At 38.9% G+C, this 22,111-nt stretch overlaps 2 protein-coding genes across 4 annotated transcripts; both read right to left on the bottom strand.

The window, feature by feature from the left end:
• Positions 1–50: 50 nt before the first annotated feature.
• fbxo25 (F-box protein 25) lies at positions 51–15,733 on the bottom strand. 3 transcript variants are annotated; one of them, XM_072361768.1, is made up of 11 exons: positions 15,332–15,733; positions 14,264–14,446; positions 6,669–6,772; positions 5,324–5,373; positions 5,089–5,181; positions 4,896–4,989; positions 4,368–4,552; positions 3,959–4,141; positions 3,428–3,571; positions 1,927–1,953; positions 51–963 (listed from the first exon to the last, which is right to left on the bottom strand). In XM_072361768.1, exons 2-11 carry the CDS (start codon positions 14,389–14,391, stop codon positions 874–876), a joined length of 1,098 nt encoding a protein of 365 aa, XP_072217869.1. In that variant the 5' UTR covers positions 14,392–14,446; positions 15,332–15,733; the 3' UTR covers positions 51–873. The 3 variants fall into 3 exon arrangements, with proteins under 3 accessions (XP_072217869.1, XP_072217870.1, XP_072217871.1); XM_072361769.1 differs by having other exon boundaries at positions 14,264–14,396; XM_072361770.1 differs by lacking the exon at positions 1,927–1,953.
• Positions 15,734–18,878: 3,145 nt separating this feature from the next.
• fam110c (family with sequence similarity 110 member C) lies at positions 18,879–21,461 on the bottom strand. Its single transcript, XM_072361771.1, has one exon. It carries the CDS (start codon positions 21,128–21,130, stop codon positions 20,138–20,140), a length of 993 nt encoding a protein of 330 aa, XP_072217872.1. The 5' UTR covers positions 21,131–21,461; the 3' UTR covers positions 18,879–20,137.
• Positions 21,462–22,111: the final 650 nt, after the last annotated feature.

Raw genomic sequence — 22,111 nt, 5'->3', positions numbered from 1 at the left:
ATTATATAAAAACCCCATAATAATAGTAATAATAATAATGTACAATGACAATCAGTAGAAACAAATTTTATTTTAGAAATATTCAATTATTTTTTTTATAGCTAGTTCCCACCCCATAAAGGTAATGATTGAACCATCAAGGATGTTGGGATGGTAAAGGAATATTACAAAAGTTGGGAGAGGGATACAAAAGTTTTTTGTTTTTTTTAAACAGTGTTTTACATTTCCCATCTGTCACTTCACACTTCTGACCAAAGTATAAAACCTTGTGCAACTAATAGCGCTTTACATTATTTTTTTGTTTAGTATCGACATGTCTGATGTACACAGGACTCGGCAGGAACAGACAGAGGACAACATACAGTTTGTAAACGGACTTGGACATGACATGCAGTTATTGCAAAAACACACCACCAAACGGATCACAAAGCAGTTTAACGCCATCGAATAAATAAATCTTTTTCTGCCCCACCGTAAGTATTCCTCGTTTTCCGTTTCTTTAAAAACTCACACTTCACCGACTATCACTCACCACAAACATGCAAAGACTTGTTTAACATAGAAATCCTTTCAAAATATTTATAGAACATTTACATCATTATTCCCTCTGTTAGGAGAAACATTTGTCTGTCATAAAGACAAACATTTGTGCACAATTTTTTTTTTAAATTGACCAGTATTCTCATGATTGACAAACATTACTCTTCACTACGTTTGGAAATATTTGTGCGTTGAAAAGTGAAGACATAAAAAACTAATTTCATTCAGTTCAAGCCCTTTGTATTTGGGTAAACGACATCAAGGTCTTGTATACACTCTTGGTGTGGGAGTGAAGGTAAACTGACGCTTGGCTTGAGGACCAACATAGATGACTTAGAACCTGAAGAGGTCAATAAAGTGCTGTGGGGAGATAGGCATCAGGCAGCTGTCTGGATCGTTGGCTGTGCACGGGTGGCCAAAATCCTGGGAAAAGGTCAACAGACAAATTCTTAGAAAGACGTGGCAGAAAGCAGGAAAACCAGTGCAGTTCCAGCGCAAGCATATACTACAAGCAGTCACTCGAAACAATATATAATATACATGCACTAGTCTACACTAGTTAAAACTGGCTGCTATAAAACCGAGTAATGATTCAAGGGCTAGACATATCTAAATGTAGCTGGACAGGAAAGATTATTAGAGGAATGGCTAAAATAATTGTAGGTTACAGGCTACATAACCACAGTAAATTCTGACCAATTGAATGACTTATATTAGAACAAAGTAGCCCTGCAACATGACCAGTAATGAAATCGTTTTCCACCACGTGAGAAAACGAACGAGTAGCGGGAGAATGGCGTGAGACGGCAGAACTGTCAGTAATGTAAGAAACATAGGAGCTTTGGTCACAGCTGTTTTAACACTGCATCTTCTTTTTAATCTGTGTGTGACTATTGTACCACAACCTTTACCCCTGGGACTGGCATGATTTGATTTGAAGCTTGCAAGGTCAGCCGTTAAACTAAAAATATCACTTGTTTAAACTTGCCTGTAGGCATTACTCTGGAATGACTTAACACACAAATTTAGTGACAGTTTAACAGATAGCCTGTGCAAAGTAATCCTGGACATGCCCAGAGACAAACATTTGACTAAATAATTGTGTTAGATAAAAAAAGAACAAAAAAAAAACAGCTGATAAGTTTTCTTCTGACAATGATCTAACAAAAACAAGCTGGTGGCGCTTGGAGATAAGAAGTCCACGAAAAGAATGTCGCCCTCTACGAAACAGCCTTTGACAAAATGTGATGACATCAAGTGAAACTGCGAATGACACGGGACAAAGATCAGCCCATGGAAACAGGTATGTCTCAAAAAAAGATTAACAGAAAATGAGACAAGCTGGCAAATGAAGAATCAGCAAAGCAGGATGGGGACAGAAAGTACCTTAAAAAACAAAGCCACATGGCGATCCTTAAGGAATCAGGGAGAAGGGCAACCAGAAGGAGAGGCAGGAAGGAAGGGAGACAAGCAAGGAAAAGGATACAGAGAAGGCAGAGTTAAACCATACGGGGACCAAGCCAGGATAGAGAACAAGTTTGTGGAAAGTAACATAAGTGTCCACATCGAGCAAACCGATACTACAGGACAAGTTTGTTCTCAATATGCGGTTAGTTTCCGCACATAGAAATCTTCCCCACAAGTTATTAACACAAACGTGATCTTTGTCTCACACGTGGCTGAAGATCAGATCTAACAAGTCACCGTGGACAAACAAGTCATTTATAAACATGTGAGTACACGAGTTCAAAAACCCATTGGACTTGTGAACCACAAGGATAAGCATTACCAGCAGAAGTCACACGAGCTTTAATGTGGGATTTGTTTGAATCGAAGCCAAAAACATTTTGCTGGGATACAATTTATTTTTAAAAAAGCAGCAGAGCAGCTTTACCTTTTGCTCCAAATGAAATAGTGCAACTAGAAAGATATGACTTCAGTAATTATCAAACACCTTTTACCTTTAAAAGATCTGCTTTCACTATAACTGATCCTGTGTGGCTTATTTCCCTGACAGTGCAAATAATAAAGAGGACTGAAGAAACTCTTCTTTAAACACTGCTGCTTTAATTTACCACTTATATTAGCTTTCTACTCCTCTTTACTGCACTGCAATAAAATAAAAGCTCAAACAACACTTCAGCTTCCAGTGTTCTTCTTGCCTGTAATTCTTGTAGCAGTTCAGTCTTGTGATTGGGTATAGAAAATGCCCTTTCTCCAGCTTTTCAGGCAAGATCTTGATCATTTCAGCATGACAAGACAAAGCCACATCCCCTGAATGTATTCCAACATGGTTCTTAACTAAGTCCAGAGGCTAAATTAGCCTCCCTGCAATTTCGGCCTGTCATCCACTGGAGATTATTGGGAACTTTAAATCCTACATCAAGCAAAAAAAAAAAAAGAAAAAAGAAAAGGTTTCCCAAACGCTATCATGTTAAATCATATTTATTATCTGTGCTCCAACTCAAATAGCATCGTTAGTTTATCTGCAACTCAGTGTGAAGGTAGCAGCCAGCAAGAGTTACATTAAAGCTACTTTAAGACTTATATTGATTGTTTTCATGGGGAACAAACATATATTTCAATAGTTTAATCAATGGCCAGAAAAATACTAAATTAGTGAATGCAGCGGTAAACAAATCACAAACTTTTTGGAAACACGCTGCTGCCATCAAATCAAATGAGCCTATTTTACTAAGAATAAATAAAATCTGTCAAGTTTCAACATTTTTAAAACAATTGTCACATGACGTACTGTGTTTTAATGATATCCTAATCATTGATTTATGTTTTTAACTTATCTTTTACAGTGTCTTCTAACTCTTTAGGAAACAGGGATCAGCACACATGTAACGGTGTTTGCAGTTGGGTTGCTTTTCTTGTTTACCTTCCAGAAGAGGATGCTACAATGTTTGCAGAAGTGCAACGTGTCGCCATACTGCTCCTTCATGGGGTAGTGTTTCTGCAGGGTGAAATACATCCGCTTCCAGTCCACCTTGTCATTCTTGGTCAAGACCAAATTCCTACAAAACTGCATTTGCATGTTGGAACCACAAATACAAAAGCGAAAGCATTAAACAACCAAATAAGACAAAGGAAATATTGATATAATTCAAACTGGAACATTGTAGAGTTGCAATCATGGACTATTTTTAATTAGCACCAGTCCTGAGGGAGTTTTTAGGTGATGTGTGAGCCTATTTGTGCTCTAAAGAGGATGATAAAGAGGCCTTGGAGCTTGGAGTAAACTGTTACAACACTGCCATCTAGCAGTGATATATGACATTTTTTTCTCCCTCTGGGGTAGCCTCCTTTTCTCACAGACACCATAACTGCTCCTGCTAATTCAAAGCAATAAAATCCCCAAAGCACTGAATTTACAGTTCACCGCTGATGATGAAATATGCCACTTTCTCACCGGTTTGTCGGAGAAGTGAAAGTGGCAGAGTTTCTTCCACAGTGTCCAGTTCTCACTTAGAATGTGCAGGGTGGGCGTGGCCTGTCCCAGGTTGATGATGTCACAGGCATCAGATAACTTACAGAGGATCTTGTTCTGCATGTGTAGTGGCAAGTCACTGAATGGCATGCCAGTGTACAATTGCTGAAGAAAAACAAAAACAAATTAAGAGTTATACTGTACAGTTGCAAAAGAAAAAATATCATAAAAATGTATAAAATAAATAATCTGAGAATACACTGAGAAGGCTGATGTGCAATAATCAATGCTCAGTTGAGCTTTAAATTAGCTTAAAACTGGAAGCTACGTGTAGATTATAAGCAGACAAACTGACATAAACTGAATACACCAACAACAATCTGCTTTTTACGTTAGGGATCTGGAGATTGTTGAGCTCCTGCTGCCATTTGACAATCGTCTCCAGGCGACACAACCAGATGTTCACGTTGCCCACGAGGACGCACTTGCCAACGTGGATGGTCAGACTGTACAGTGTGGAGCTCAGGTCCTGTAGAAGCTCCTTGACAAGGCGTGGGTTGTAGTGGTCTTCTAAAACTGAAGTCCAAATTGACAACAACAATGTTAGCAAATACAAAACAGAAAAAAAAAAAGAAACAAGGACATTACCGTCCTTTGCAACACAGCTTCACAACTTAGAAGCACTCAGGTCTTACTGGTTTTGTTTTTAGAACATTCGAAGAAATGAGACTGCGCTGACTTAAAACAACATCCTGTGCTTTCTCAGAGCCTTAGAATTCTTTAAAAAAAAAAAAAAAGATTTTCCTGTAACATATAACATCATGGCTGGCTCTGACACCTTGAGGGATGCAGAGAAAGAGTCTACAGGTACAATGTGTCCACTGAATCACTCTTTCGTCTATGCGTCAGGTTTGCTTGCCTTTCCGTACGATCTTCTCCAGGATATTGAAATAGTTTTTTTGGGCAGCTCCACTCAAAGACGTCAGCTGAGACCTGGCTATTAGCTGAAAAAGCTGTGGATAAGAGAGAGCCAGAGAGCATGAGGCAAAGGCAACTGCTGAAGCCATACAACACAGGTTTCCCTAAACAAAATGTGTGATCAGTAAGCTCACCTTTGCAACGTAGTTGAATCTTCTCAAGTCCTGAATGGCACTGGAAAAGTCTAGACGGTTGAGAGCTTCACCGAGTGTGCAGTATCCATGACGCTGTCAGTACGTAAGAATACAGACACTGTCACACATACTGTGTAATGAAGGATTAACGGATTAAATACATCAAGCCGTTTGTTCGCTTTGGCGGAAAATAAACATCTGATGTGAAAGTTATAAAAAAGGCTTCCATACTCACTTCTTTTGTGCTTCCTTTCTGCACATAGATCCACTTATCCCTGAAAACAACTAAAGGAGAAAAAGTTTGCATTCAACAGTATGAAGCTTTGAACATTGCACATAACAACACTGACACGTACGGAAGCTGTTAAAGGGCTGCTTTATTGACAGTAACACTGACCAGAACGACGTGCTGTCTGTGCACCAACTGTCCGCAATAAGCAGACCTTTTCGTGATGATCGGAGAGAATTCTCATTGTATTCAACTTCTTCATGACTCCGCAGAGATCCAAGTCAATGACGCATGACTGGCAGGTTTGGCTATGTTTATTTTTATTTCTTTGACCTTTCATTTTATCAGGAAACAGCAACTGATGAGATCTTAAATGTCTTTTCCAAGACAGAAGGCAACTCAGGTCAGACGGAATAACAGCAACCCCCCCCCAAAAAAAAACAGACACACGCACACAAAGATTCAGAAAGCTTTCTGAATTGTTAACATGAGGGTATTACAGGTTTTAAACTGAATTTACTGTCATCAGATGACTTGGCAGAGATCTAACTCTAACAACTCTGACATGTCCGAAAATTTTGAAGATAGTCTGCAAATACAGTACGACATTCAAGTCAGTTGAGATTTTTATCTCTTTATCTCTATGTTGTAAGATGCAGGTGTTTAGCCCAATAACATTGACAACACTTCTGGAACAAAAAAAAAAAGACGTAACTTAAGAGAATTACAATGATTGATTGATGTGAACCGTAACTGAATTAAAACTTTTAATTCATTACATGTAAAGTACTTATTTACACACAAGTCCTGCATTAGGTGTCCAAATCTTTCTTTAACGGAAGTATTCCTGTGATGCAACTAAAATGCGCAGAAAAAAAACTTCTCAACAAGAGAAGTGCATTGATTTTGCTGGTTATTCCGTCAATGCCTTTGTGACCTCTTTGCTGTGTGTCTGCCATTAGCAGAAAAGTGTGCAAGCATGTGTTTGTGTGTGTGTGTGTATAAAATGCTGTACTTTTAAAGCTGTATTAATATGCAAGCCTAATTGTTCATTCTTTTTTTATATATATATAAATATATATATATTGCTGTATAAAGGAAGTGTTCACTAAATCCAGTAGGTGGGTAAATGTAGTTATTTTCATTGCACCAATGATGGATTGCACAGATTTAGATATTTGGAGATGCAAGGTACACAAATCGATTTCAAAAACCACATTTCAACACAACATTTCCGCACACCCTGAACGTTTCCGGTGTCCCACTCACTTCTGTGCGCAAGACCTTCAATTTTCATACCACAAACTCCTCAGTGGGCCAAAACAAAAAATGATGTGTTGCTGAAACTCACACTGGGATTTGGTGTTGTTGTTGTAGAAGTCCTTTTTCCTCTTTGCGGTGGCGAGCTCACACACGTCTCCAACAAACAGATTTTCATTGTTGTCATTGCAGAGCCTGTTCACAACAAGGAAACAGTTTTATATTAAGTTAAAAACAGTGTAGACAAGTTTGTCCAGAGGATGCTGAACACTGTGTAATTACAAGCCACTGTCAAAAAGGCTGCTCTGCTGCAGCATCCTGATGCAGCTCTGCAAACTTTTACAGGTCTTCTTGCCAGGTGAACAGCTGCCATATCATGGAGGAAACAAGGCCAGAAAAATGTGAGTGAAAAATATATATGGACCTCTGGGGAACATGAAGCTAAAGAGAAAAAACTAAACAGACAGTGAATGCTCAGACTCTCGAGAGGAAAATCATATTGCAGTGTTGCTTTCGGATACTGATGATATGCAAGCTGAGAGGAGCCAGACTGATCCAGAAGTGACACACAATGATTCATGCTGTCTGCCACTGTGGAGGAAAAAACTGCAGATGGCAGATAAACATCAGCGTTTGAGAGACAGAATCTCAGATGCTCCTCGGTCTTTTCTCAGAGAATGTTGTCTCAAAATATCAAATCTTCTCTACGTGATCTGTGTTACTTTGTGGCAAACATTTTGGACATGCTGCGTTGGTATTTCTAAAAAGATTTTGGCAGCTGATCTCAACTTGTCATTTGGTGTCACTTAAAAAGGATCAGCTCTAACAGAAACACAAATGAAAACATGTCACATGTGTGTTGGGTCTGTGTCTATGATGCTGCAGCTTTTCTTTTCATTTACTTTGACTGTAGATCATCTACACTTATCATATTTGCAAACACCTGCTTACATATTTTGGTTTTATACTTCTTTTTTAATTTCATCAAGGCATTAAGATGTGTCCTCGTGGCACCTTGCATTTACTCTTCCAATAGCTATGCACGAGTTGCATTAGCAGGGTTTATTTTTTGTCCTACACAGGACTACAATTAAAATGCCCCAGTAAAATGCACAATAGGTGAGGAACACTGATTATTTTCTCCTGCAGAGTACTTTTATAGTGAGAAAGTGTTGCCAATAACACAAAGTAAAATAAAGCTTTAACCAGAATCTATGGGGAGATCTGCGTCTAAACAATTAGATTTTCTCTTATGACCTATAACTGACAGATCAAAAGGGCCGAACAGAGTTAACAGTTGACTCTCCATGCATTAATAGCCCATTGGCTGAAGCTGAGCACCTGACTTGCAACTCAGCCAGCTTGGAGAGCAATGCGATCTGTAATTATACGAGAACAAAGCCGCATCCATTACACCACATTACATCCAATATGAATGATTGTTACTTTGCATGAATGAGGGTTTTAACTTGCTGTGGCATGAAAAAATTATATAAGCCCAATGATATTCACACCATGCCAAATTCTGATTTTAGGTAATCTTTTGACTTGTTAGTTAATAAATGCCAGACCTAAAATCCCTCTTTACCTTTCTTAGTAATCAATATCAAATGTCTAAAGACCTTCAGTGAGATTTAAATCTGTTGGGGCCTCTCTCGACTCTTTATAATGTTGGTAATTTCTTGACCACTTTGGCTGTATGTCTCAGCTCATTGCCTCGTTGGAAGGTCGTCTGTTGAAAAACTTGGCCTCGGGCAGCACTGGACCTTCCAACAAGAAGGTTGAGAAATTGTTAACAGAAAATAAACACCAACATTTTGGAGTGGCCCAGCCAAAATCCAGACCGAAATTCAGCCCTCAGTCTGCGGAAGCAACCAAAGACCAGAGTGACCTCAAGGATGCCTTCCAGCCTCAAAGACCTGCAGATCATCACAGATGAAGAGTGATCCAAAATCCCAGGGGAGGCATGCACAGAGCTCACAAGCAATCAAAGCTATTTGATGTGCTGTGATGATGAATAAAGACTCTGCCAATGTTGATTTTCTGAGAAAGAGAATGAGTAACTAGACGTGACATTTTTCAGAAAGGAAAATGGAAAACAGTAAAAATTCATCATTAACACATCAACACGAGCCCATAATGTTGATTGTAGCTTATTTATGTATGTAATGTCCAACTATTGCTCAAATCTAAATTCACCATTCATACCTACATTTTGGCACTGGTGAGAAAATACTGTTCTCTTAAAGCAATTCATTGAATGATTTTTGTAGATTTGTTGCAAAATAACAAACAAAAACCCAAAACAACAAAAACAGAAAACAGCCACCTTTTTGGTCATGTGTTAAAGGTTCGTGTTGCTTTTTAGAGGGAAAAAGTCCCAAATGCGGCCACTAAGTGAATGTTTTTTTTCTTGTCTTTGCATATATGGATAAAAAAATGAACATCTTGAACAAACAACCGTACCACCCACGCAAAAAAAAAAAAGGAGAGGAGGATTTGATCTCATGTTGTTATCACTGCCTTTGAACAATATTTCAACTGTCTCCCTTTTTCTCCCTCGTGGTTATTCACAATGATTATGAACGCATTGGATTTCCAACGAGGCTGCTCAGCCAGTATTAAGATCTTGTTCTCAGCAATCAAAATATGGACTGAAACAGTTTTAAACAAGGTTGAAATTCTGCCTGTGGTGATAGTTTTGCTCCAGCTGCGAGCCCAGGGTTCCCTCATACAGAGAAAGTAAAAGAACCGCACTATTGTTCTAAATTCAGCTGGATGTGGATTCCCTGAAACTATGATATCATTCTGACCCTGTTAAAACGGACTGTAAGGCTTTGCTGTGTCAGAGGATGGCTGGTACCATAGTTGCAACACACAACCCTTTAGTGCAAGCAATATGGTATTATTTTTCTACACTCTTAGAAGTTGAAGGATATATATTTGTATTTACCTCAGTCCAAAGATCTATTACAGTATGCGACTTTAGCTGCTACCGAATGATAAGACTTTCCCCTCCAGAATAATTTAAGACATGTCTTCACTTGTCTAACTGTAAACTAATCAGGATGGATGTACTCCAAAAGCCATCTTTTGTCCCTTTGCACTCATCCAGCTGCAGAGGCATAAGCATGAACAGACGTCCAAACACAATTTTAGTGCACAGGTTGCATGTGGAGCTCAAGCCTCTATAGAGCCAATAAAAGGCACCACAGCTGCAACAAAATATAAAGGGATTTATGGACATAAAGTCAATCCTGCAATACACGAGAAACCCTGATAAGGCTTAGCGGGAAGTTGACGTGACGATAAATTTTGAGGCTGATGTATAGCTGTCAAACATTTCTTATTGTTGATAAATGCAGCCAAGTAGAATCTATTGCATGCTTTACTGAACGCAACATGACTACACGACTGAGTTTAAAACACAAAGCGGACACCTATCTGGTACTTGAGTGTTTTCAGATATTAAACAACAAGAGAATTATTGACACTAAGATCTAAAGCACCAGAGGAACACTGCGTACATCTGTTGCATGAAGTCACTGGCCTCACTCAGTTCGACTGCGTTTGGACAGCTGCCAAGTTGAAGAAATGATGTCATTAGATACTGTCTGATGGCCTGTCCTTTGCAATTCTTTTGAAAGATTGCTGGTGAGCTCGTGTGGTACTGTGAGTTACTGTCAGCTGGCCGATCAATACAAAAGGCGAGACTGTGACCTGCGGGAGATATCACCAGTTGCTTCAGCAAGGTTTGCTCACCAACCTTCCATCCAGCGTATTGTGTCAACAGCTCTGGTCTCTACGTGCTAAACAAGAGAGCACAGTTGGTTACTGGCACACCGTCTCATCCTTTTTGTGTTATTTATTGGTTAGAATGTAATCAAAATGTCCACTCTCTGCGTTTTGATGCTTTGTCTCTGACGTTTAGAGACAGATTTACTCGAGAAATTTGAGAAACGATGTTGAAAACCCATAGTTGAGTTTCACTGATGAGACAGATTACATTGCTGCAACAAGCTGTCATATATAACTCAAAATTCATTGTGTAAGTGATATTCACTGGTAAACTAAAAGTCTACATGTCCAAAAAGAAAGCCATCATAAATGATTAATGACCTTTTTCATATAAAGTATTCTTCCACTGTCAAAATACCCTTATTATCCTGAAACACAAAACTGTGAAATCGATTTAAAGCTGAGGAGAGAAAGGAAGTCAGACAAAAGCAAGGATGAAAAAGATATGCCAAGTTAATTATTGTGAGGCATGTACAATTCAAACGTTTGCAAAAACAGGTCTCACCGTCCCACACATGGCGAGAAGACAAATTGAACAGGAAGAATGGATGAGTAGAGCTCCCCCCTCTCTTGTCTGAACACCTCACTGCCAGTTGATGTGCTTTAAAACAGTAGGTGTGTCTTGCTGATGACAAGGCAAGCTCTCCTGCTGGGAGGCAACACAGTCTGCCAACACAGAAGTCGCAGAATGTGTTTTTTCTTTGTTTCAACTGCTCGCATTAAACAGCGATTCAAGTGCATCAACCCGCGAAACACCTTTGGCTGGAAGAAATGTGTTTTAAAAGCACGATATGTAGCGTTTGAACTAATTCATATGTACATTTCTAAGAAAAACTAGTATGTTACCATATATTCTGCAACTTCCAGGACTGAGTTTTCATGAAAGGCTCGCTCCCTTGTTAATTGAAAGGTGCAGTTTGTGAGGTAGTGCAATCCCCTGCCTCTTGGGTAAAGGAACAATGAGCTGAGCATCATCTTCATTGGAGACATTAGGTGAACAAAGAACAGGAAAATTAGGTAACGCCATTTGCTGTTTTATTACACATCCTCCACGATCAATCGGTCATAAGGCCAAATGCAAATAATTTCCTGTTCCCAGGCTATCTAAGCTTTGAATAAAAATTCTAGTCTCCATATGTGTGCAATGCTTTGAGGAGATGATTTACAGAAGATTGTTGGCTCATGTCACAAACTTATGACCTAAATACTGCAGATTCTGATCTACACGAGGCAAAGAGCCATACCTGGTGTTCAGCACATCAACTCAAAAATAGGCCAGTGTTTTAATGCTTTGTGTCATTTAAACTACCATTTCAAGTGATCTGTTTCACTACAAACATTGTTCCAACCTGAATATCACATTCAGCATATCCAGGCTTCTGAAGTTGGGTTATAACGCTTAAGAGTGTAAACACGAAAAGATTCCAAGTTAACACACTCACCTTAATGACACCGGATCTTTGCTCTAACAGGATACACAGACAGTTTGGTTCTCATGTAAAATTACCCTCAAGTCCCAATCCTCTAAATACTAAACCGTGTCTGTTGCCGTGACAACTCCTTGGCTACAACAAAACTCCAACTATGGGATGCAGATCACCTCATTAAAGACTGTTAGCTGTGGTCCTCATGAGAACAGGCTGGATGGTTCTCTCTGACAGGGAGTAGTTTTGGCCTAATCAGTGCAGTTTAGTTCGGTCCAGAAACACCAGACTTCTTTTCCCTGGTCAATTAAATATCTCTCCGTAGGTCACAAGAATACTTCACACCCGTTCAAGGATCACAAAATTCAATATTATCCTGAGGGAGATTTAATTTGCAGCCAGGGATTAACTGTGGCTCAGAGAAAGGCATCAATAACGGCAAGCAACAACAATCCATGATCTGTAATACAAGGTAATAAAACGTTATAAAAAGTCAGAACAGCTGGTGGCCTGAGGACTTCAGACACTGACAATGTAGTCATAACATATCGCCTCTGTGCTACGCCATCACTGTCAATTTAATTTCCTGTCAGCGGGTCACTGTGTTTGGTTTAATGATGGGAAAAAATCCTTGCAGAATACTTTCAGGGTTTTTTTCGTGGAAGCTGTACAGCGTCTCAGCACCAAGTCAACATTCAGAGTGAGCCTTGGCAGCCAGTCAGCTAAAGACAGTCCACGTCTGAACGCAGCTGTGGGGCTACTAAAACCCAAGTCATACTCCATTAAGCTGATTTTTCTTTTTTAAAGCAAAGGAAGCCAAAACATTGGCATACACTTAAAAAAAAAAACCAGTTGATTTGTTAATGATTTGAAAACACTGAAAACACCGATCTGTGACTTTGTCCACAAAGTTGTGAGTAAACCACACAAATGTGACACACACCTTCATGAAGTGCAAACAATCGAATTCCCTGAAAAGATTTCTAAAACAGTGACCAGTGTTGCCATACTTTGTATACCAGACAACTAGATGGGCATGAGTGAATCTGTTGGGGTCGAGGAGTTAATGCTAAGTTAGTTTTGCTGCTTGTTCACTTTACAGAAGCAAAGCATATTTCACACATTTAGCTCTTCTTGCTCCATGAAAAAAAGCACAAACATAAATGAATAAAAAACACAGAACACTGACCAATCGTATTACTGCCGTTTTAAAATCTCTGCATCGTGTGTTTATGGGTTGATTTTAAAATTATTTCATTGTTTTTTAAGGTCTTTAAATGGTACAAACTATTCATCGGAATTGCTTTTAATGTACAAACCTCCTCAGGCCCTTAGAGGCTGCTCTTACATTTATTCCCAAAACTTACAGAGAAGCCTCGTTTAGTTATTATGGTCCTCGTCTCTGGAACAGCCTTCCTGAGGACCTGAGGGCAGCTGGGACAGTTGATATTTTCAAGACCAAACTTAAGACCTTCCTTTTTAGTCAGGCCTTAGTTCAATCTTATTTATTGTAACGCATAACTATATTTTATTTACATTTTGGAAAGCACTTTATGCTACAACTATTTTCTATGAAAAGTGCGTTATAAATAATTATAGACTGATTGATTGATTGAACGGCAACAAGACAGCATGCTTAAAAAACAATCTTCAGAGAAGAAAATGTTATAAAACAAAGTTTTTGGTCATACATTATTAGCCACATGACTGAAAAGTGAGGGCATAAGGCATCTAGTAGTACTTTATTGTTTATAACTCCTTTACATAAATCCTAATTTACTGATGTAAAGAAGTGAGATACACGAATCTCAAATCTGACCAAATTGGGTCCAACATCTTTTAAATTTTTTTTGCCAAGGAATCAATACAATCTTTCAATCTTAGCATCTCAACAATGTAAACCTCTGAAGCAAAGAGCAGTGGAATATTGGTGGAATCAATATCATCACATTAGTAAGGGATGGAAACCACATGATTTGGGTGTGATAGTCCAGCTTTGAGGAGCTCAATTTTCGGTGATTTTCGTTGGACTAACGTGTTTATCTGCATTTTATAAGTCCGGCTTTGCTCAAACTAACACAATGATTTGCTTTTCTCTCGTTTCATGTAAATGTGCTTATTTACTGTGTTATTCTTTTAATTCCTGTTCTGTTTTTAACATTTTTTTTATACCCTGAATAAATACTTATAAACAAGTAAATAAATTTTAACTGGTTTAACTTTGTTTTCGTCTGTACGTAATACTTATCCTGATCTTCACCCAGTCCATTATGCGGTTTTTTTCCCCCTCAGTTTCTCAGACCACGTCGAATCTTCATGTATCCAAATTTCTCATTCATCTGTGTTTGCTTTGGCAGCGTGCTCGACAGGTATGTCTTACAATATGGCAACGACTGCACAGAATGCAATACGTTGTGTTATCCTGACACACAAAAAAGTGAATAAGAGTAAGTTATGTACTTACTCTTTCAGGTCTATCTCGCTGTTGTTGTCCACCAAGTCATCTCCAAAGAACACAATCCTTTTCCAGCCATGCTCCGTCTTTGTCCAGCTCCATCCTGGCGACCTCCAGTCTTTGCCCAAGAAAGGCATAATAGCTGGGGAAGGGAGGACAGTGAGCAGAGAGGGCCGCTACCACGCCAAACACCTGCAGGGTTAATAAGCAAGAGGACTTGTCCTTGTGTTCTGGCAATATAGAGGCAAATAAGTCATAAATACTTTAATCTTGTAGGTCACCGCTAAAGGAGAGGATTATTACCATTTATAGTACACTATACTTTAGAGTTAAAAGTATCCAATGTTAAACAAGCCATATCTGAGTTGCTTGAATTACTTTTGGAGGGTGTTCAGGTCATACAAGTTTGGCTGAGTGAATTACAAACATTAACTTAGCTTAAAACAAATCTAATTCAGGCAATAGTTATTTCACTAAGGACAATCTATCAGTCACAACCTCACATTATGTTCATTCAGTCAGTTTTCATTTAAGAAACAGGAGTTCAGATGACCCTAAAACACTTGAACAAGCTTTCCAAATAGCATGATTTATCCTGTTGGTAATTCGACACAATGGAGACAAGTAAAAAACATAATATTAGTATATGTTAAACACATCAGTACGGTGAATTCAGTAGGCCTGCATGAATTGTAATTGTGAGTGTTTAGTGGCATCTAAATGGGAGGGAATAAACAGCAATAAAAAAATGATGGTCTCTCTTTAGGCCTGCATTTACAATATAACTGTCCACTGGGTTTGAAGCCTTTTGAAATGATCGGGTATAACACTGCCTTACTTGATTCTGTACTAAAGCGTTTACAAACACATCCAGCAACGACCGTGACGCATTTGTGTACACTGGTCATTTGCACAGTAACGGCGGTAGAAACAGATTTAACGCTCAACGGTTGAAAATGAAGGTAAAACGAAGATGTCAGTCCGCTCAACTGACTTAATTACGATATGTACAAACTGAAGAATTTAAACTAAGCTAACAACCATCTCGGGATTTCTTTAAAAAAATGCAAAGCAAACCTTAACACTGAAGTCTCTCCTTTGTTGTTTCGTCTGCCTCTGTTTCTGTCGCTCCCCTCTCCAGCCTGTCTTGCTGGAAATATTGACGGAAGTAAACACAGTGTTTCGTCCACGCCCCCCAGTGCTGCTCTCTGATTGGACAAAACGTCTGTATTTATCTTGTTGCTACCCGGGATCGCGTCGCTGATTGGATCACATCTCCTGTCATTCATTTACTTTTTTTAACTCTTCTATTTTGTTGAGGCTTTTTTCCTACACGTGACAGAAGATTGCGCACATGTACTTATGTTTTTATTTTGAGATGGGGGATGGGAACACGACCACTGAACAGCTGAGTGAGAGATGTAAAACGTTACATCTTTCAAATCAATTATTACATTGTTATGGGCTCCAAAGACCTCGTTTTTGTTGTTGTTATTGTATTGTTAAGGTAAGTTTTTCGATCTTATGTGCATCATTTAAAAAAATATATATTTGTCACGATCACAATTTTAATTGTGTATGTCTGAATAAATGTTAACAATATTTTTTTTGATATTTTAAATGTACACGTTTTTGGAGATTCCTAAATTCAAGTGTTTCAAATCAGTGAGCTCTATAACAAGTCATGTATTTGCAAATACAAACTCCAACTCTTGGAACAAGTTTTGTCAAATGTCCGAAGGCTAAAATTACATTACTTTAACGATTTTCTGGGACAGCTGTGTTAGCAGCGTGTTTTTACATGCTGCCACTTAATCTTTTCACTGCCGACCTAATAATTATAGTGCATGAATAAAAAACGTATTTTGCTGAATGCTCATTCACGGGTTTGGCTGCATAGACAGCCTCTCCCAGCACGAACAATTTATTTGTCATACTGTGGTGAAGAGATAAGCTGTTCTTTGGTCAGATTAGTCAAAATTTGACGTTCTGCTGCCTCTCATTTTACAGTTCAAAAGCCAGAATCTATAACTGTACAGGAGTGGATTAGTACATATGGAATGGGTAACTTGCATGTCCAGGAAGACACCATTAATGCAGGTTTTGGAGCAACATATGTTTCCATTGAGACAACCTCTTCTTTTTTTTTTCAAGGAAAAGGGCTCCGCTCAGCAAGATGATAGCTAACCATAACTGTCAGATCTGTTGCTCTCTGAAAAAAAACTGACATGAAACAAAGTCTGTGACAAAAGAGGGCTTTAACTTTAATGCAGATGAAAGCCCATATCAGGCAAGAATGGGAAAACATGAGCAGCTGGTCTCCTCAGTTTCTTAACACAGAGATTTGTTAAAAGAGGTGAAGCAACACAGTGGTAAACGTGCTCCTTCCACATAATGTACCAGACATCATTGATGCTCCAAATTCGGCAAATAAATAAATAAATAAATAAAATAAAACATTTAATAAAAGATTAAATAAAAAATTTAATAATAATACAAAGATATATATAATGTCAGGATAGTAGGACTGTTTAGTTTTTTATTTAATCTACATTTTTGAGCGTCCCAACGTTTTTGTAAACAGGGATCTATATGCAAAGTTGTGATGCAGAGGTAGGGTGTCATTGTAGATGCTTTATATTTTAGTTTAATTACCAGAAAGTATGCTTTTGTGACATCGAAACAATATGGTAAACCAAGTATATATTCATTATAATGTACGGTATCTCAGTAGCATAAATGATACATATAAAATAATAGAAATTAAGCTTTCTGAACAAAAACAAAATCAAAATAGTAATATGCTCTATTATGCTCCCATCTACTTGAATGCTCTCGCAAAGGCTTATGTCACGACTTGGTCACTCCGGTCGTCAAAGGGTTGTCGTTTAGCAGTGCCTACTCCCCACTCAAGACAATCAAGACTCTTTTCACGTGTTGTTCCACGATGGTGGAATGACCGACCGAGCGCCTCAAGAACAGGGGTGTCCCTGTCTATCTTCAAGAAACTCTTGCATTCTATTTCTACACTGTCATCCCTGTCACCCCTGACAGAGCCTGACTATGTAGCTTATTGTTAGCTTTGATGTTAGCTGTAATGTTATATCCTCATTTGTAAGTCGATTTGGATAAAAGTGTCTGCTAAATGCATGAACATAAACGTTCTAGCAATAATTGAATTTCAAGTTTGAAACAATTATTTATACTGCTTCAGAGGTGAAAGTCCTGGAGTTGTTGTGAGATCTTCCGGCATTTTGAGTTGTACTGGGCACCATCTGTCAAATATTTAATTAATTAATGGACATCTGTCAGTTAAAGTACATACAAAGTGTAAATATTCTCAGTTTTTCTTTTTTCAAATGAGGTGCGAACATTTTTGCACATATAGCAGGAATCAGTCTTGTTCTGATTGGATACTGTTCCCCTCAGGCTCCATTTGCTTAATTCAAGCTTAGCTCTGTATTTCCGTCGCCCCATTACTATACATAACATATGCTTTAATTGTAATAATTCAATTAAAATAATACAGGTCAGCATTCCTCTCAAATACAGTGAAACGAGTTATCCAACACTGATAAAAACAGAGAGTATTCTCTCCCTCAATGGAAGCTTCTGAACAATACTTGAAAAGTTACTGGTTACAGGTAGGCTACATGCCTACCTTGTTAAGTCATTGATGGGAAAAAATCTGTCCTCTGCTAGCAGGCGATGAATGCAATGATACAACAGTTTACTTGAGGGCTAAAATAGTTTATGTAGTACATTGGAACAGAAGATTATAACGGACTGACCCTTGTTTGAGTTAGAAATGGGGTGACATTTCAGCTAAGATGTTGCCTGTAGATGGAACAATATGTCATACAGCTATCAAGCTGGTGAGCACTACTTTTTTATAACTGAAATAACTAATTTATGTCCACAAACAGGTGGAGAAGATAGGACATGATTTGCTTAATGCTAAATTGTTAGACATTCACAGAGGTGATCGGTGTGTCCAGAAGCACTGAGTAAATTGCATCTACTCACTTGAATCTCAATAATACAGTTAGATTCTAGCTTTGCAAGAGAGGAACTGAGTGGATGATAATCCTGTTGAAAAAATCAAGTAGATGATGGTCCTTTCATTGCGTGTTTCCCTTTTGTGTTACAATCTCAGAGCTAAAGAACTAAAGGAACTTGTCAAAGAGACAAAAAGAGTGGGAAAATGGTGCAGAGGCTAAGCCGTCGTAGATTTGGGAGGGAAGTGGAGATGCAGTTTCAATGGGTCACTGGACATAAACCCATCAGATTATTAGGCACATTCCTCCCACACACATTTTAGGAACCAGGAAAAATGACTGCATCATGCGACATGTGAGGAGCCCATCTGTCTTACACACTCACATTTTTTTAATATCAGCGACAGTGATGTGTTTGTGTGTGATGGAATGTATACCTTTCACCTGGAGAAAAATGGGGAGTGCGCTTATTGGATTATGGACTTAAAAGGCATGTTACATAAACTGTGATTTAAGGGCCCTCTCATGCTTGTGGTAGTCAGAAGGCCCTGCTGAGGGACAGAATTTATGAACATCAGTATGAGACATCCTTAAATGTTTCTGGTAAGAATCACAAGCGAGACCCATGAGCTCTCAAGCCTTTTATCTTGATAGAATTATTGGTGCCTCTTTCTTACGGTAATACCTTTTTACAAATGACTGTGTGAAGTAACGGAAGTTTAATGAATAAGAAATAATAACCTATTAGGTATCTAAACATTTGATACATGTGTATGCCAAGCTGCATTGTTGTGAGCAGATATAAGTATGTCTTGTTGAAAAATGATATTAACTAATACTTATAAGCTCATACTACACCTAGAATATTATAAATGCTTTATTAAATGTTTGACTAAGGCTTAATGTGACTTTACCTTTTTAGCTCTGGACCAAAACCCTCTTATTAACTCTTTAGCAAGAAGTCCTTAAAGTAACACAAGAGAATTTGGTACATTTCTTTGCTCTTTGGCTCCCCCTAAAGTTGTGGAATGTAACATCACTGTCATAGAAACAAATCTCCCCATGGGCCCTGCAGATGTACAGCCACACATGTGATTTTTTTGACATGCTGAGGCCATCAAAAGTCCACATGAACATAAAGCAAAACAGCGTAGTGCAGGGGTGGAAACCAAAGTTGTGAACTGTGGAATCTCAGCCTCCAGGCACCCTTGGTTAGTTTCATACCAGGGAATGTGCAGTAGTCAGTGTACTTCAAAAAGAGTCAGAAGTTTTTAGTTTTAAGGATCACAACCTTCTCTTGTGGGGTTGATAATGTTGAATAGATAATAATAGTTAAATAATGTTTGTTTTGCATTATTATCATAAAAAAAAGGAAAAAGACAAGATTTTCCATTAGCAGCTTTTCTGGTCTAATTTCCTCCACTCTGTTGGACTCCTCTCGGTTTGTGTATCATTCTTTGTGTCTTCAAGTGCAGTACTGATCAGATTTAACACATGACTGCGTCCTTACGTTTAATTCACTAAATATAAAAATAAAAAAACTACAGCAGTATTCATTTTCAAGGTGAAAAATGTTCTTAAAACAACATCTTATAATCTGGGCCCGACATGAAAGAGAAGACATTCAGGTAGCTCTATGCAAGTTTGAACAGAACTTTGAACCTTTCACTTGTGTTCAGGAATGTCAGCTTGGGCTCACATATTCAAATTTGGCAAAGATATAAGCAACTCACAAGAACAGCAGCAAACACCAACAGTGCAGTAGAAATGTGAGGTCAAAAGTCAATAGTTGGGTCATAACCAACACCTAAAGGGTACCTTAAGCTTGCTGCTGAGAATGTGTGATGTATACAGCTGTATTGAGGAAGCTTCTGTAGAAAAAATGTCAATCAAGGTCTCGTAACGTTTTTCCAGTTTCTGTTGCATTTTTGCAGCTGTAAAGCCATTTGATAATCCGTGCATTGCGCTCAATAACTGATGTTCCCTGACGCATCTTTTTATGTAACTCGTTCTCCAGTAGCCCATCGCTGTCACCACTGTCCCTTGAGAAGCCATCATCTGATGTGGAGATGCTGATGCTCCGGATGTTAATTGCAATTTCATCAGACCGGGCTGAGAAGTTCTCCTTCCCCAAAGACTCAATGACCTGACCATCCAAGCCACAGTACTTGAAAAATGCATCAAAGTCTGCAAAGTTTTTGGAGTACCTGGAGCTGATGTCAGAGTGGGAGCGACTGACCCCCTTTCCGGACCTCCTTTCAATATGAGGAACTGCGAGGAGACCACCAGCTGTCAGCTTTGTCCCTGAATCACTGCCTTTGGTGCTGCATTCGCTTGGACCTCCATTTGACCAGTCCTCTGACTGAATGATGACAACATGTGAGCCACATTCCTTCGCTGTTCCCTCAGGTGTGGGGATTTTTTCCTTGCTGTCCTCAGACTCACATTCCTTGTCTGTGTCCTCAGGTAATTGAACATTTTTATTCCTAGAACTAAGCAGCAGCTTACGGGAAATGTGGTGTTTCCGGGAATTTGCTGACCCTCTGAGTAAGTCGCATTTCTGTCTGTAAAGCAGAATTGAGTCTGGTCGTTTTTTGAAGCCGGTCCACCGCACTTGAGAGCAGACTTTTGACTTACTCCCTGAGACAAGATTCCCACTTGAAGACCCGGTGCTGCTCACAGAAGCAGAACCAAGACTAATCACTGGCTCTTGAGTTGAGTTGACCACCTGTTGGCTTTTGACGTATTTTGGCTTGCTTGCAGCGAGCCTCTCCACTGCGCTCATGCGTCCTTTTGTCTCACTCTCCAGTTCCATCTGTTTCCGAAGGTATTCAGGACCCTTCTCAAGGATTTTTGTGGTGTCACTGTTTGTCTCCATTGTGGTTTTAGGGTTTCGTTAGTGAACATTCAAATCTGTTATATCCAAAGAGCGGGTAATCCCTTAGCAGTCTCTCTAGAGTTGCAGCCAAAAGATTCCATACAAGCCCGTGCTTTGCCTGAGCACGAGTCACAACAGGAGACTTTACCTTGGGTGTGCAAACACACATCGTTTCACCCCTCCCATCCTGTACAAGGCTAGTTGTGACCAAACACAAGCCTGTTCAAAGTACACCTGATACCATCACAAGTGACAACGGTGAAAGCTGATACTGCTGCAGGCTTTTTTCCCCCTCTTCTTCATGTGAAAATGTGGGTCTATCACCTTGTTGCTCGATACCATAAAAAAATCTCACATTATCTACTGAGAAAACAGGTTTTGGACTTAATTCCCCTCTGACTCATCAAGTGGGCGTACTGCTCTTTCCGGCAAAGATGTTGCGCAACAAACATTTGTCCTAATCTTTTCATCCTTAAATTAACCGTTGCGTGTATGTTGTGCCATAGTGGGTTTGTTAAAAACAGGGAGATTACAGTATTTGTCAGAGCATTATCAAAATAACTTTTGTTCAATGGTAAGAGCTTAGGGTGATGCTTTTTGTATATTTCAAGATTTGATTTGTGTTTGCTCATCTTCCTGGTTGAGAAAACCAACCGTGGAAACTTTTTCAAGGTCAAAGCGGGTTCATTGTGAAATGTTCAGCCTGTCCAACAAATTTCCAACATCTACCTTGCCACACTCAAGTTTTTCATCTTTGAAAGTTTAGTGCATTTACTCACAGATCTCCTGAGTTACAGATTCACTACTTTGAAAAAGGTTTGAGAACAATGGCACCAACTGTTTACAGATAAGCAAAATCACTATCTTTTCCTCCTGAAATGTTTGTTTTCTCTTCAGTCAATCTTTTTTGGAGTTTTACTCCAAACAGAAGACAAAGAAAAAGATCATGTTTTACTGGAGTATGGCTCGCACAACCTGTTT

This window comes from Leuresthes tenuis, unplaced genomic scaffold, assembly GCF_036924035.1.
Source record: "Leuresthes tenuis unplaced genomic scaffold, fLeuTen1.0.hap1 SCAF_13, whole genome shotgun sequence".
NCBI lineage: Eukaryota > Metazoa > Chordata > Actinopteri > Atheriniformes > Atherinopsidae > Leuresthes > Leuresthes tenuis.
The sequence above is the reverse complement of the archived record's forward strand: the minus strand, read 5'-3'. Positions and strand labels throughout refer to the sequence as shown.